The sequence below is a fragment of the Atta cephalotes genome (genome assembly GCF_000143395.1).
Source record: "Atta cephalotes unplaced genomic scaffold scaffold00011, whole genome shotgun sequence".
In the NCBI taxonomy this organism is placed as follows: Eukaryota; Metazoa; Arthropoda; class Insecta; order Hymenoptera; family Formicidae; genus Atta; species Atta cephalotes.
The window spans coordinates 2,447,535-2,464,080 of NW_012130075.1; the positions used below are offsets into that span (position 1 = coordinate 2,447,535).

Sequence of the window (16,546 nt, forward strand, 5' to 3'; positions counted from 1 at the left end):
AGAGAGAGAGAGAGAAAGTACGTCCTCGCTATGCATGCGTGCCACGATGGCGAACACACGAAGTGGCATGGAGACGACAGGGGGAAGAAAATGCGTGAGCGCAGCGGGAGGCCACCGAACACGGGACGCGCGCTTCGGCCATCAGATTGATATACGGATCCAATAATTGATTCTCCGGCGCAAGGCTTTGGGAAGCTGGCTGGGCCGCACGCACTTACGCAACCCCCGACCATCGCCCGTCCAAGAACAGACGTCCCATTTCGGAAACTGCCGTTTGCCGGACGGACGGCAAACGCACGAACGATTCACGATCGCGATTATTGATAGGGCATAAAAGCACTTAAGATATATTTTCGATAAAATTCCTATCGCACACGGTGCCTCGTATCGCTTACAAAATTCTGCTTTTAACAGAGAATCCACGCACTATATGATTACGTAATTTTATTTGTGCTTTCATATTCATATTCTGCCGCCGCGATAAATCTTAATCTTAATAATATCCTTAACAGATCTTGATAACATCCTTAAATCACACATACAAATACGTAAATAAATTTTTTAACGAGAAACTCGTCGTTTAATCGTGCTCGTATACAGCGCCGATCGTGTAGTGTTCCACGTTATACTTACGATAGTATATGCACGTGGTACGGTAGGATGACGCGACGAAGGTGGTGGCGATGGAGGAGGGAGGAGGTGAGGGTTCTCTTCTGATCTCAGAAACGCTAAACGACTACTCATCCCTGTTAAACTGTTTGTATTTTCACTCGTCACGGCCACATCGGTTGTTCGAGGTGCTCATATCGACACTCGACCCCGAATCAATCGTGACTCTTCATAAATTACTTCCACAGACCGCGGGAGATGCGCGTTTGCATTTTGGCCGAGTCATCATTAGCTAGCCGCGATATATCTTTATCCATCGACATCGCTCGTGTCCTTAAGTGAAATCACGACTCGAAGGACACGCGTCGATAAAAGCGAGACGAGTATATCTAACGTTTCAACATTAATCCAATTCTCCCTCTTGTCAAAAAGAAGAATCTTTTGTGTTGCGCGAGAATGTTCTGATTTTGGAGAGCGGAATCCTCTTCCGGAAAGCTTGTCGTTTAGAAATCAGAATGATAACCACTGACCTCCCGTCGCGTCAGGTGGTGCATCGAGGTGCGTTCCCAGCTTTCGTGCACTATGTGTGCTCTCGCAAACACGTTTGTACGCGTGCGAATGCACAGATGCAAGCTGATAGGACGGACTTTGTTATATGCATGTATCACAGAGGTCATGCTTCATCGGCGATGCAACAATTGTACTTGCGATAAAAAGACATCATTGCTTGTGGCGGCGGTAAACGGATGCGACCGAATTAATTTTTAATTTAATTCTTTCAGTTACAAGACACAACTGTCTTATTATTATTAATAATAAGTATACACCTGAATGAGATACGCTTTCTTATCTTCCTTACGCGAAATATATAAGTACACTTAAAAAAAAAAGAATACCTAACTGTTTCCAATTATTAAAGCAGTATATAAGAATATGTAAAAATTCAATTCTCTGGGAAAAATTCTTCCTCATACATTACAAGATTAATATGCAAATTGTCGCAAAATTATGCAAGCAGCGAAGAACAAGAGGACTCATTGGCATTTTACCGAGAATCAAAGAGATTTCGAAGAGAGAAACTTAGAAGAATTTTGATCTCGATATTGAGAATCACAGACTACTCACATATAGTATTTCGCTGTTTAAATCATGTGCATCGCTGATTGATTTTTAAATGATCGTGCAATACGACCCAACCGATTTTCTATGAGATTTGGGGGCAAGGGACACTTGTTCTCTTGTATCTCGGACCTGAAAGTATGTAAATATTCTCATCCCTTCATAGCGCGAGATCTCCAAGAATGATCAGACAAACCAGTCAGCGATGGTACAGTCACAACGTTCCATGAGCCATAACGGTGTGGTTATCAGATAAGCTTATAAGACCCGAGTAATCGTAATAGCATCGCAATGGCGATTTCTCTGGCTCCATCGTGGTCGATGAACGAAGATGGAGAAGCGGCGGATGAACGAAGACGAGAGAGGAGAAATGAGTCGCCTCTGTTCCATCGGCGAGTCATTGTTCCGTCGTAATTAATATTTTAATTGAGATCAGCGGGAATTAATTAACACAACAGCCTGTTAAGGTCGTTCGCCTAAACCGATCAATCGCGATCGTGATGCACTTGTCAGGATCAAGATTTAATTCATCTTCTTATTCATAATATCTCTATCAGACGAACAAGACATTATAAGCTTGATAAAGCTTGATAATTCACGAAAAGGAAATAATCGTGAATAAATTGATTACCAGCAGCAAATGATATTTCAAGAAAGAAACAAGGATCCATTAACTCTACATTAGTCGAGTGGTTTTTTGAATGTAATTATTCACGTAGAATTCTAATACCCCAATATTATAACTCAATTTTTATTGTTCTTTTTGATGATTTACAATTAAATAAAGATAACATTCTATACATTCTTTAAATAAAGATAAGTGCAAAAAAAGTTTTTTTAACTATACACAATTTGCGCTAAATGTAATAATATATACACAAGAAGGAACAGTTTTGCTGAAATATCTAAGAATTTAGCTAAATATAGATATGAAAATAATTTTGTTTGGACCATAAAAATAATTATGTAGAAAAAACTAATTGTTATGATGTTAAAACGTTTACAGTGTTATCATCAATGCTTAAGCGTTCAAAATTATTTTGATTTGGACCAAACTAAATTATTTTCAGATCTGAATCTAGTTAAAAAATTTTGAGATACTTGAACAAAATTAAAAACTATTCTTTCCGTGTAAATAACACTTATATATTTAATGAATGTATAAGATTGAAGTATTTTGCATATCTCATGTGAATAATGAAGTATTAATTCATCCGTTATAAATATAACAAATCTATGTTTAGAACTATCTTTACGTGTTTAATGACAGTTCGAATAGCTAAATATCCCATCGTAATAGCGAACATACGCAAATGGATGCTCGTACATCACATTCGTAATCGGATAAAAAGCTAACAACGCGACGCATACAAGCCGCATAATCAGTTAGGATGTGATCCTAGCACGAGCGAGCGGCGAACCGAGTATCATAGAAATGGATACAAAGGGGCCATCAGCAGCCACGGTAACGAGCCAGCCGACCTACCCACCCCATCGTTCGTATCTCCCATTGTTATCGCTCTTCGTGGCGCATCAACGCCAACTCAAAAACACGCTCTCCCGGCAGTTAAGCCGTGCACATTCGCGCGTCTAATTCCGCGAATGTGGCCAGCGGCAGGTACTCAACTACTCAGCAGGCATGCACGTGCTTACTCGTGCCCTCTTGTCTCTTTCTCTCTGTCTCTCTTTTACGCTTCCCGCGTCTCTCCCACGTCTCAAACAATAAAAGGAATACACGGTGTAAAGCAGATAGCAAACGCGCGCTTGCTCTCTTCAGGGTGGAAACGTTTTAATAAGCAGACGTGCGTTGGCCTCTCCGAGGGGGCGTATAAATATATTTGGTTGCTCTAGCGAAAGCGTACTTTCGCATTGCGAAAGAGTGAGAGACGTGATACAGAGAGACTATGAGGAACGGAGTGGTGTACCGGGGGCGGATATATCGGTGAGACGACGAGGGGTAAAGCGGGGGACGGCGGGCGTGGTAGAACGAGAGGCAAAACATGTTGCGGCACGAGCTGCCTCGAGAGCTCCGCGGAATTAGCTTTATTATAACCTGGGGGCCATCCATACATGCCTAACAGCGCACGAACATTCGCCGGCCAATAAGCCAAATGCTAACCAAACATTTTCGCGACTCGGCACACCCTACAATTCATCCCTTCCTCGCGTCCCTCTGTACCGCCGAGAGATTCAGCAAGGAGGATCGATCCTGATTAAAGCGAGATGTGTATTTAACATAACTATCAACCGACGATTCGAACATGACAACTATTTGCCACACTTAATGTTTTATGGTTTCGCTTTGAATAACGAGGCATATTTTTGATATATATAGAGTGTCCCAAAATTAATGATAAATATTTTTAAAACATTTTTTGACAAGATATTTTAAAACAAAAAGTCTAGTACGAAAATGTGAAGGCTGTGATAGTTTTCAAATAGGAAAAATTTTAAAATTACAACTATCGAGTCTAGAATTTCATACACTCAGATATAGTCAATGTGAAGATGTTTCCTCAAACTTGATGTTTTTGACAATAACAAACTTCAATACCTTCACACTTGATAATCTTACCATTTCTAAATGCGAAATTCTAGCTCCGTTATTTGTAATTTTTAAACTCTCTTTCTATTTGTGAAAACTATCAAGCTTCGATTATTTTCGTATTAGACTTTTCATAATGTTACAAAGAAACTGTCTTCAAAATATTTATCGTTATCAATTATGGGACACTCTGTATACAAAAAGAGAATTCTATTTTTCTATTTCAATTGTATGAAGTTTACAAAAAATTAAAGACATGATTTATCAATCGTGATTCTACTTAAGTTACGAAGGCTAATACAAGATGCATCGAAGAATTAAGCGCATCTTCACTGCGGCTGTAGGGAAGTCCTGCTATTCTCTAACGACTCTCCCTCCCTTAGGAAGGAACTTTTCTGGTCACAGCAGCGCCGTGAAACGATTAGGCCCGGATTAGTCGAGCGCGCGAGATCGATTATGCGATCCTGCGGATAACATTGGCCTGATTTATTCCCCTAATGGGCGTTCGCGCATTCATTTCGAGGCCGTGCGAGGCAATTCCACGGGGCTTCGTCGGATGGCGGTGCCCGTCCTGCCGCTGACAGGAAAACTCTCGCTGGGTGATTCAGCGTTCGGTTCGGCGACGCCTCCCACATAATGCCTACCTCGGGTACCCACCTACCTAACGCCATTTCCATCGTCAGGGATCATAATCCAAGGTTCAATCGCGAGCCAAATGAAATCGCGTCGAAATATAACGACGAGATGTTAAGGCTAAATGGTCGAAGACGACTCAAGTGTTGCCTTCTAATCAAATTGCCTCTCGTTTGTTCAGTTTACCGATGAGGAATCAACTGGTCTCATTCAAATGGATTTAATAAAAAAAAAGAAAGAAAATAACGAGTAATGAATGCAATTTATGAAATACGTAGAACATTTCATTTTAATAATGTTTACATAGAAGCACAATGCTACAACTAATGCCGGATCTATAAGTTCGATATGTCCGTAATACAATAAAATAAATGATAACACAAAGCAAAATTTTTTAAAATTAGATTTATGATTATATAGATTCCAGCTTGAAATCGGTTGGGCGGAATTAATTTTGCGACGGCGGAATACAAGCGTCGCGTATATACAAGCGAAATTCGACAAGTCGGTACGGAACAATTACACGATGGCGGGGAAATTAGCGATCGCGGACGATTATTATCTCGCGCGGTGGCATAGAGGGTGATTCATAACCCGCGCCTCGTATTTTCGCGGATGGCACACGTCGAATTTGGTCCGGATGGGAAACACGGACGGCATCGACACCGCACGCTCGCTCAACCGGCCCTCTTCTCCACCGCCCCTTTACCCCTTCGTTGACAGGATTATATTCGTACGTACCCACCGTGTTCCTCGGTGTACCTCGGTCCCGCAATACGCGTCGCGCGATCATATTCCCGTCAGCTAATAAATTTAGCGCGGTGCTCGAGCGCACGACCGCCGTGCGATTATCGTCGCGCGATTGTTCCATTGGCCACAGTTTCGAGAGGTTTCAATGGTAAAGCGGTTCTTTTCTATCGTGATTAAATGGTTACATACTTTAAAGGTCTGTCTTGTAGCTAAACTAGTATAGACTTTTGAAATCAAAGTGAAATAGATATTTGATAAAAGCGAAAAAGTTTAGTGCAGAAATAAAAAACCTATAAAAAACCTTAGAAAAAAAGTATTATAACATTGTTCGAAATGATTGCCAATTGGAATTCAATTTTCCATAAAAAAAAAACACAAGAGAAATCTAGGGATTAATTGAACAATTCCGATCCATCTAAACAGTTCCATAATATAAATTGATACTCTGATACAAATTATTTAATAATCTTGCGATAAATCGCGTAGAATTGTAAATAAAGTGTAATATCGTGAATAAATTAGATGAGTCTGCTGATAAATATCTGTGAAAAGTCGATAGTGCTGACGTAAAGTACGCTAGGAAACTGTCGGACAGAAGAAATCTTAATAGCCGATGCGTCGGAGCGATAGAGTTGTTGTGAAATTAACTTCTCGAAAAGAGTACCGTTTCACGAAATGACTGGGCGTGACGAACGCGTGTTAATCTACGCCGGTGTTGTGCAATAGTGCCGAGCGCGATTATATCGCAGATATATACATTCGATATTGTACGACCAATAAGAAAATTAAAACATATATATTCAGATTACAATATGTTCCAATTCAGATTGAAATATGTTACTATTCATAAATATTACGTTCAACAAGACGCATATCTATTCTTTTATGAATATTGCAGATAACAATTTTAGGAATCGTAGACGTCAGCAAAAACAAAAATGTGAAGGGATACCTGTCCTGAACTATGCTTATTCATCGAGAACCGAAACTTCGCGACATTCGATTCAGTGAAGCGAGGAAGAAATGGTTGACGTAGCCTGTTGTATAGTCCATGATGTACTGCGATGAAGGTCGAGCTTAGCCGCCCGCGCGGTTTCGTCTCCTAACGAGTTTATCGCATCCTCTTTAACGTTATTAACACGGGCTAACGAACTGGAAGTGCCGAGTCACCCAGGTCCTATACCGAACCACATTGGAGTCACGATGGTTCCGCCAGGTATACACACCTGTACACGCGTGTCTGATCTTTACGCAGGTGTGTGCGTGAATGTGTATGCGCGTGCGTGTGTGTACGCGGGTTTGTAAGTACAGGGCGAGAGGTGGACGTTCGACAGTGCGAGTTACGTGTATAAGGTGGGATAAAGGTACGTATAGATACACAGTCTGGCCTGTCTGTGCGGCCCTGATACCCGGGTCTCTGGGCTAATTCCGAGGTGTAATCTACGGGTACCATCTCAATGGATTAGCATATAGATAGCGAGGTAGACTGACCGCATATATGCACACCTAGACCACGCTACGGAGGGAAGACGGGCATGTCCGTTTTGGTCCCGTGTCCTACGCACGTAAGGGGGTCAAATGATGTTGCAGCGACGTTCTCAAGCAATTGCTAGAAATAAATTCTGAACATATTGTGTGTTCGCATTAACGAAGCCAATTAAGACTTGTACAATCAAGTAGGTAGTACGAAAGATTTCTGGCTGCCGAGAGATATTTCTTTTTCTTTTAAAAGTCATCGATAAAAACTGACAAATGTAACAATGTAGTATATAGAATATGTAAACTATCAGTATTAATTTTAAAAATATTCATCGAGTTTCTCAGATTACTATCAAGGATCTTTTTCGTGCAATTCAATTCCATCTGCCACATCGACATGGCTATAAAAAGACATGCCATCTTTTTCTGTGAGGACTTCCGTCTCGGAGATCATTGGAGGATAAGAGGCGTCATCGACGCTGATGGCAACGGACGGTGGGTTATGAGAGGGGGCGGACGGACCGCGGACTTGGGGCATTTCGCCTGAGGTGATTCGGTCGCGAGGTAATTTGTGCTCACAGCGGGGCTGAGCAAACACGCGCGGCGGGGGTGCCTCGAAAAATTAAATAACTCGATGACTGGTCACATTCTCGAACGTGCGCGGCACATATAGCTCTCGGGATCGAATGAACGTGCATACATACATATGTACGTCGACGGTCCCGAGATGTCCGCGAAGAAGGGCGCCTCTCGGCTGAATGACGTGGCCCTCTATTGTCCCTCTTCTCTCCCTCTTTCTACCTTCTCGCATCGCAAACGGTGCCTTCGGTCGAGTATCCCGGGGGAACATCGTGGGCCTTGTGTGCCTAGGACCATCCCAGGACTGTGCCCAGGGAGTGAGCGCCGGCCTCCCGCAGACTTATGAATACAAATAGCCGCTCACTGCGCGACTCAGATCCCTGATAAGGTACGGTCCTGACTTACCGTACCATCGCATAAAGTACAGACTTAGAGCCTTGCAAGGCCTATCCGATGTATAGGATCGTTTAATGGCAGATTATCCTCGCGAGAAAGATTCAGATCAGCCAAAAAGATTTCGCAAGTTACACGCGGATAAATTGAAAAACAAGATGATTAAAATTTAAGTAAAACACACAAAAACAATATCAAATGTGAAATCAATTGTCTATAAAATCTACTCGATGTAATATCTCGACTAAATATAAATCAATCTTTCGAAGAAAATCGACGGGCTTATTGTTCGAGTTCATTTTTTGCGATACTGTGACGAAAAATTATTATAAGGAAAAACAACTAGACGATAATACAAAAATTTCAATTCCATGATCAGACCACCAAGAAGGGCTTCATAACCCGGAAGGGCGGCGTCTCGTTCACCGCTGTCATGACAGTCACAATCAGTCAGTTTTCGGTTTAGTCTCCGGACTATCACTACGGGAGACGAGACTCCCGTGGATGAATACCGGAATCTGCCATTCACCGGGAAGGAGAACGGAGAAGGTAATCAACGAGACTGATTTAATATACGCGCGCATCTCGAGAAGGAAAAAGAAATCTTGTTATCCGCCTCGTAATCTTTTTTCCAAGAGAAGATGTGGCGGTTGATAGATTAGTGTAAGACCAGAAGCCTAAGTTGGTATGGAAACGTGATAGACGATAGGAATTATGAGAAGACAACAAGCGACCCATTGTAAATCGTTTCCCTTTGCACCCCTTGCGTAGGCATCTGCCCTACCTACCATATGTATTACCACATAAAGGTCCAAAGAATTCTCTCGCGGAAGTGAAGGCGAGGCGAGGCAATGCGAGGCGTCGCCACTGCTGAACAAACAAATTTAATGCGCGTAACGACACCAATTTAAATGATAATGCGCGGTATGTGTGCCTTCAAGATTAACTCGTAATAGGCCGGAATAAATGTCGGCGGACCTGTTAGAGGTGTATCTAGTCGTCCGTTACACGGAAACAGTGGGTGCTAACTACTCTTGTAGACAAGCTTGTTTATATTGGTGCGTGTTGTGCAGCACGAAAACTGTAAATCCACACGCACGCATCTGGCGGCAGTCCCAAGAAAATTGGGTCGCCACGAATCACGTCTGCTAGATCTCTCAACGTCGTTATTAACGAGACCGCGATGAGTTATCATCAGGCATATCGCATCGCGCTAGCATCCGCAACCCACAATTATCCGGTCGGTTATTAAATTTTACCAACGATATTTAATTATCCTTCGACGAGGTGTTGCCGAGCGCATTAAACGCTATGCCATAATTTACTCGATTACGTGTAGAACGTTCGATAACCGATAATCACATTCGACGTTACAAGAGATACGCGCCCGAATGCATCTTCTCATAAATGACCAGTTTGGCAGTTACGCGATTTTCCCGTGTTATACGTACGCGATAGTGTGATGATGGAGAAAAAAAAGAATTTATGCGGGAGAGAATGATACCATGCGAGTTCATCGACTACATCGATAAATCCCGATGGTAATGAGTGGGCTTATCTCAAAGACACTTATCAATCGGCACTCCTGCTCAAGTAAATTTGCCTAATTAAAGGAACAAGATGTAAACGATTTTATTTCCATCACTGTTCGTGCTATCTGCGTATCTGCCGACCACTTGGAATGAATAAATGGTTTCCTTCGTATCTTCCATTCTTTCTCTCTCTTTCTTTTCTTTCAGAAATCGAGCAACGCATTTAAACCACTATGGCCAGGTGCACCTGTCAAGTGCTCTATGCAGTTAGTTTGATTAATGACAGAAATATTTCTTGAATAAACAACGGGGTGCGCTTAAGCTCGCTGAACAGATTGACATTTAGATATATATACTTAAAAGCAACAACATTTAGATTTAAAAGATAACTACTGCAATTGCACGATAAAAAGATGATTCAAAATTAACCTTCGTTGATCTTATGTTAATATTACAAATCTAAATCACTGCGAAGAAAAATCTTCGCTGACGTATTTATTAATGAATATACAGAAGCGATTTTCTAAATTTTTTAAATATTATTAATGTAAACTACGAGATCTATGAATTATAAGATCTTCTATTTAACATAAATAGATAAAAAAGGCATATTCTTGCTGCCTAATAATATTTCGTATAAATTTCCAGTTTCGTCAATTAATTTAATATTACGTAGATATTTCAGTTTCGGTTTAGGACGTTTCAAAATCAATAAATAATCAGCGCATTGTTTGTTTAAACTAGAAATTGTAAAATTAATACAAAATATTATTAGGCATCCAAGATTCATTTTGATCGAATATATCCTTCTTTGCTTATTTGTATTAAACTTTTCTCGGTCGATTTTCATTTACTATTATTAATCTTTTATTTACTTTATTATCAAATATTTTACTTCAAAAACAAGAATCAGAAATATTAAACAGAAGCTAATTAGAGAGAATAATCAACTTCGATCAAACGAAGAGTCGACGAGGCTTTGGAAGTAAGCTGCACGAAGTAAGTTTGCCTGCGGAGGTGTCTTGTCGAGATTGTCGCAAATAGAATCATGTGCAAGCTGTGCCCTCGCTTCCTCACCTTGCCTCGCCACGCCATTGAACCTCTTTGCATATACATTCTGTAAGATTACTTTGTGCGGTTTACACCCAACCTCTCCCCTTTCCTTATCCCCTCGGTTGTCCCTCAGCAGCACGCTGCGCTTCACTTCAGCCCTCTGCTTTCGTTGCCGAGAGGCAAACTACCCTCCAAGTTTCACCCAAGGTCCCTAATGTATGCGGAACTATACAGCAGAAATTCCAAGTTCGGCATGGCCGTGTTAGGCGCCTTTACGATGAGTTTCTACCCTCTCGTTCTCTCTTTGCCGCGCTCGCGAGGGTAGGGACGAGGGGCTCGCTCGACAAGACTCGCCCTCCGCATAAGAGGCGAACACGCGTGATCCTAATTAGAACGCGTCTTCGAGGTGCCGAAGTAAAAGCGAGCTTCTTGTTAGGCGTCCCGACGAAGATGCCTTCGGCGTTCACACGCACATATACGGGAGCATACAAGCAAGATGCACTCTCGAAGTAAAACAATTTTCTCTCTCTCTCTCTCCTTCCTTGATTTTGCAAACATTCATTTTCTAAATGAATATTATCAAAATTATAATTTTCGTGATCATTGCATGATGTAAGTAGTAAAATTCGTTCAATGTTATGACGTAGTTACAAAAACTTATATATATATTTTTTTTTTAAATCGTGCTAACTGAAGCAGTCACAAGAATTCTCACAGGAAAATACGACAGATAAAGCATCTCGCGTTCGTATTTACATAGAAAAGAAACTTTACTGTTAAAGAAGCATGTTATATAATGTTTATAAACGATCACATTAGTCGAGTATTACATTGGCATAATACATTATCGAGTTTTGATGATTGCCGGAAACATTTTATTGAATACTAAGAATCAAACATACAAAATGTCGGTATATATAAATAAATTAAAATAAAGTAAATATATCTGCAAATAATTAAAAAAACTAATAATTAATTATAAAAATTGTTATTATTCCAAATTTTCTTCTTCGCATCTTTGCATTCTTTTATTTCTCTGTTTTCCTCTATGGGAAAATGTGTTTCATCGTGATGGGGATGAGATAGTGATGAACTTGTCGCGCGTTCAATGACTCGTGATCAACCGTGCGAAGAAAATATGATGGAAAACTACGTAGAATGTGTTGACGCGGCAATTGACCGGCGGACTGGCGCGGCACGCGACACTGCGTTAGACGAAATGGTCATTAGGGATGCAAAGGGCGGAATCGCGCAGCTACGTTGCATGATAATTACTGTAAAGAAAGACCGACGAGGCTCTATCCACTGGCTTCCCGGGAGATTACAGGATGTCCGGAGGCAGGAGTCTCCCCGCATGACCCGAAAACCCTTTCCGCGCTTACAAGCAATAAAAATTAACGACCGGTCCGGTCAAATCGTATATGAAAGGCGGCTCGCCAGGACCGAACTATGGCGTCTGAGTAATACATAATTATCACGGGCCATTCAATGTATACACGTGGCAATAAACAGTTTCCTTTTGTAACGAAATTGTCATATAAAGAGAATGTGTCAAAATCTTTCGAAAGCTATTAACATTTTATCCAAATTTCCAAAAAAAAATCGATGTAAATCAAAATCTTATAAAATATGTTATATATGATGGCTTCTTATAACAATTCATTTCTGATATAATAGTAGAAAAAAATATTAGCGTCATCTGACATCTAAAGATATACGATAAATTACTTTAAACAATTAATGACGATTAATAATTGATAGTTAATTAATTTAAAGATTTTTTTTTTAATCAAAGGAATGAGATTTTCAATTCTTCTCTAAAAAAAACCGAACAAATCATGACGCAGCCACGCGCGAGAGACGAGCTGAGAGCACAATCCGGTCATAATCGGTCAAAGGAAGCGTGAAAGAGCCGCTTCTTTCCTCCTTTATAGAGCATCTTAACCGTTCGGCGTCTTTAATCGTGAGATCCGATAAATATATCAAAATTATGATGGAGGATCGACCGCATACAGGACGGGTAACACATCCTGCTGATGCTCCAACTTTGTTGGTTGCGGCGGAAAGGAGTCTCCCCATTCTCTTCATGAGATTTCGAGAGATCTCTCTTCCTCCACTTTTAATTTTCAGGCGCGGCTAATTATGATTTACGGCAACATCGGCGCAACATCCTGATCGCTACGCGAGATACCGCCCGCAGGATATTCAAATGCGATGAATATTGCTCGCCGCGATAAACGGCACACGAACGACAAGATAAACGAAGGAGAGAAAGAGAACGCGAGAAAGGAAGAATCGTCGCGAGAGCGCGTGTAAAGGATATGGAGAAAGGATTCCTAGTAGCCTACTCGGTATGCAAGATGGGCAGTCAGCCTTGTACATACCGCATCCTTCCTCCCACCCTTTGAAGGATGTATAGGCATCCGCGCGCGTGGATCGTTCCGTGCCGAATCGTTCGTCCGTAGTATTTAAAGCCCCGACGGGATAATTCAATACGGGACCCCGAATCCTTTGTGTCCCTGCATGTGTTTAGAAAACATAAGCTGCCTAGCGATGTTACAACACGATGAGCGCCATGATTCAAGCGCATGATTTCTCGCCAAGAAATCGAGGTGTAACAGACACCTTCTCCCAAGAGACGGCTCAAAAACATATATTGATCTATAGATAGATTTCGACATTTTTTCCCACGTAAAAAATTTTCACGTATGCCCTTTCTCATAATTATATATTATTAACAAATTAGAATCATTTGTATAAATAAAACTTTCCAAACACACATATTCTTTCACTTTTCTACAAAATTATTTATTCTCTCTGTTACTCTCGTGATTCTATTCGCAGTTTATACACATATGTATATACACATATGTATATACAATTGTGAAATAAAAAGTATGTACTCACCTTATCCGTTCGTTTTCTAGCAGGTACATTCGTATCATTATACCGGATATGAAGATCGGTCTCGCTGGCCATTCGATTGAAGCGTTGCATTCGTTCACGAACACTGAGTTGCTCAGCCGAGAAGGAATTCGTTGTCGTTACTACTTCCTCCTGTAATTTATTAGATTCGATTCTTGGATTTAATATATTACAAGTGCGAGCAATAACAAATGAATCTGTCTTAAAGGACAAAATAAAGCCTGCGGTACACGATGCTTGTTTTTCTGAAAATATCTAGATCAAAACATCTAGTTTGCGTTTTTATAAATTACTAAAATTGTACCACGTAGAATATCGAATTTCTAGTAATTTACTAAATGCGAGCAATCTAGCAGAAAAATACGCATCATGTGCCACAGGCTATAGTCTTTAAGACGGATTCATAGTAGATTCTTATATTTAAGGCCATCATAAGTCTCAAGATATCATAAACCAATCACAGAATAGTATTGACATCCCAAGACATTACTTAAAACAGTCCTAAAATAAGAACTTGACTGTATATATATATATATATATATATATATATGTATACTGACTTAGAATATAAAAAACATTAAACAGATAATCTTGATAACAGTAAGTAAATATAGTAAAATATCAGAAACTATTTATATAACTTGAAAAAATGTAATAATAATATATAATTACAAAACAATTTATTTATTTAAAATTTCTAATAATTTACCAAGGTGGTAAATAATTATTGTATAAAAATCGTAATTAGCTTTACAGAAATTTAATACAATTCAATATTGAGAGATAGTAATTACTTATTTTAAGTATTGAAAGCACTGTGTAATCCAGTGCTTTTAATATTCAAATAAATAATTAATTACTGTCTTTCAATAATAAACTGGCCAGCATTAGATCATTGTTCTAACTATCAATTAGTAGAAAAAAATAATCGTTTATCGCATCAGCATGATATACATTCCTTTTACCTTGCGCGATATATCGTATGAGTATGATGATATCGATAATGATCGCGAATGTTTTCAAGGAAACACAAACAAGGTATGTATAGATAAGATAATCAATGGAGAATCTACCTTTATGACGGCTTCCAAGGAGCTGTTCCGGTTTCTATCAACGTTTTCCTTGTTTTCCATCTTGAGTTTGTCTTGACTTTTGCGACGCGGTGGAACAGGTGGTGACGACATCGACGAGCTAGGCTCCGAATCGTCATTTTTTTCACGCGTCAATATCGGTGTCGCACTTTCTTCGAGGCTCACGTGAGAATTACTTGAAGATGGACTGAGAGGTGCTGGGGGTGGTGGCCGGTAAGGTGGAGGCTCGCGTAGAGGAGAAACCGGAGTGGTTAAATTGGAGGTAGCGAGGGGAGATTCCACTTGCTTAGGGGGTGAAAGGTCTAGAAAGGGTTGCCGGTATTTCTTCTTGAGAACCAAGTATTTTTCACCCTGTTAAGGAAGTTCACTTTGAGAATACTCCTAATTCGACAGGAGCGACACAGAAAATTTCAAATTTCGTTAACTTAATTTTCTATTATATTAAATTTCGAAAAAAATAACAAAAAAATTAAAAATTCCCGAGAATTAAATAAAAATCCTATAATTTTCATTATCACATTTTCTAAGTTTTCTCGCATAAAAATTTCTCTAATATTAATAAAACATCTTGTGCTTTTAATTAAAAAATAATAATATATTTTTTTAATTAAACTTTCTCCAGAATCATTTTTTTTTTGCCAAAATCATGTTCTTTCCAGAATTTAAATCGATCAATCTATTATATAAATCTATTATATAAATCTATTATTTAAATCTTTTATATAAAAAAAATTTAATATCTATCATTACTTCGATATGTGACTTTAATTTTAGTAGAGATATTAGATTAAAATAATGCGTACTAAAATTCCAAAAAAAGTACTTCACATTCTCAAAGAAAGACACATACATGGCAATTAAAAATTATAATTAATATATATATTGATAACAAAAATATATTGACAACTGTAAGTTTGTTGATACAACTATTATAGATAAACTTATAATAATATTTTCTTTTTTTTTAAACAAATTATTATATAGTTATAATAACTATAAAATACTTTATTCAATTATATATGTTAACTATTTAAAATTCCTATAATTATTAATTTATAGCCTATTACCACTATCTTTTTTTTAAGTGCAGCGTTATATATACAAATATTAATTAATCAATATTTATATATCAATATTTAAAGAATCATATTTATATATTAATATTAAAAAGAGTCACCAAAAAAACTTTTCTCACAATCTTTTCTCGGATATATTCAACAGCTTTCATTTTGAGGATGTAGATCTCTCTCTCTCTAGTAGCACGTATTCACATAATAGTTTTCCGAATGTTCATTAAGACTAAAAATACATACAGTCTGAAAGATCTTGTGACTAATGTGACAACTCGGGAGAGAATTTTTTCAGCTGATCGTATGCCTTCAGCTGATCGCATGCGGAACCGGCAACGTCGCGCCAGGCGCGCAACAAGTCGCTCCTGTCAGAACGGACAGGGAATCACGGGACAGAAGGAAAGAGGATTCGCTGTTAACCTACCTCCTCGTTCTTTATAGTAGCCAAGGTGTTGACGTACTCCTTGAAACGATTCCTCGCCTCGACTGTAACACAAAATCGTACGTTGCACACCACGTTCGACACCACGGCGGCTTGGTCGTCGGCCGTCCACAGTGTTTATATCACATACGTGGACGCGGAATCACATCTCGCGATGGGATAACCGCGAGCACGATGCGTCGATGTAAATGCAACCCACCTCGTGTTTCCGGGTCCGTCAAGAACCGCTTGAAATGCTTCACCAGGTCATGATTGCGCGCTGTGCCTCCGTTTTCCAACAAATAGTTGCGAATCTCTTCGAGGGACAACTCACTGGGCGTCGCCAT

The 16,546-nt window shown here is 39.6% G+C and overlaps 1 protein-coding gene across 1 annotated transcript in view; it reads right to left on the reverse strand.

Moving 5' to 3' along the window:
• Positions 1-16,546, reverse strand: part of LOC105617008 (ankyrin repeat domain-containing protein SOWAHB) — a 123,875-nt gene extending 107,329 nt beyond the window's left edge. The window contains exons 1-4 of the mRNA XM_012198589.1: positions 16,420-16,546; positions 16,203-16,264; positions 14,691-15,059; positions 13,600-13,749 (exon numbers count right to left, since the gene is read on the reverse strand). Of these exons, the coding sequence (XP_012053979.1) occupies positions 13,600-13,749; positions 14,691-15,059; positions 16,203-16,264; positions 16,420-16,546 (708 nt within the window). The remainder of the gene's footprint in view (positions 1-13,599; positions 13,750-14,690; positions 15,060-16,202; positions 16,265-16,419) is intronic.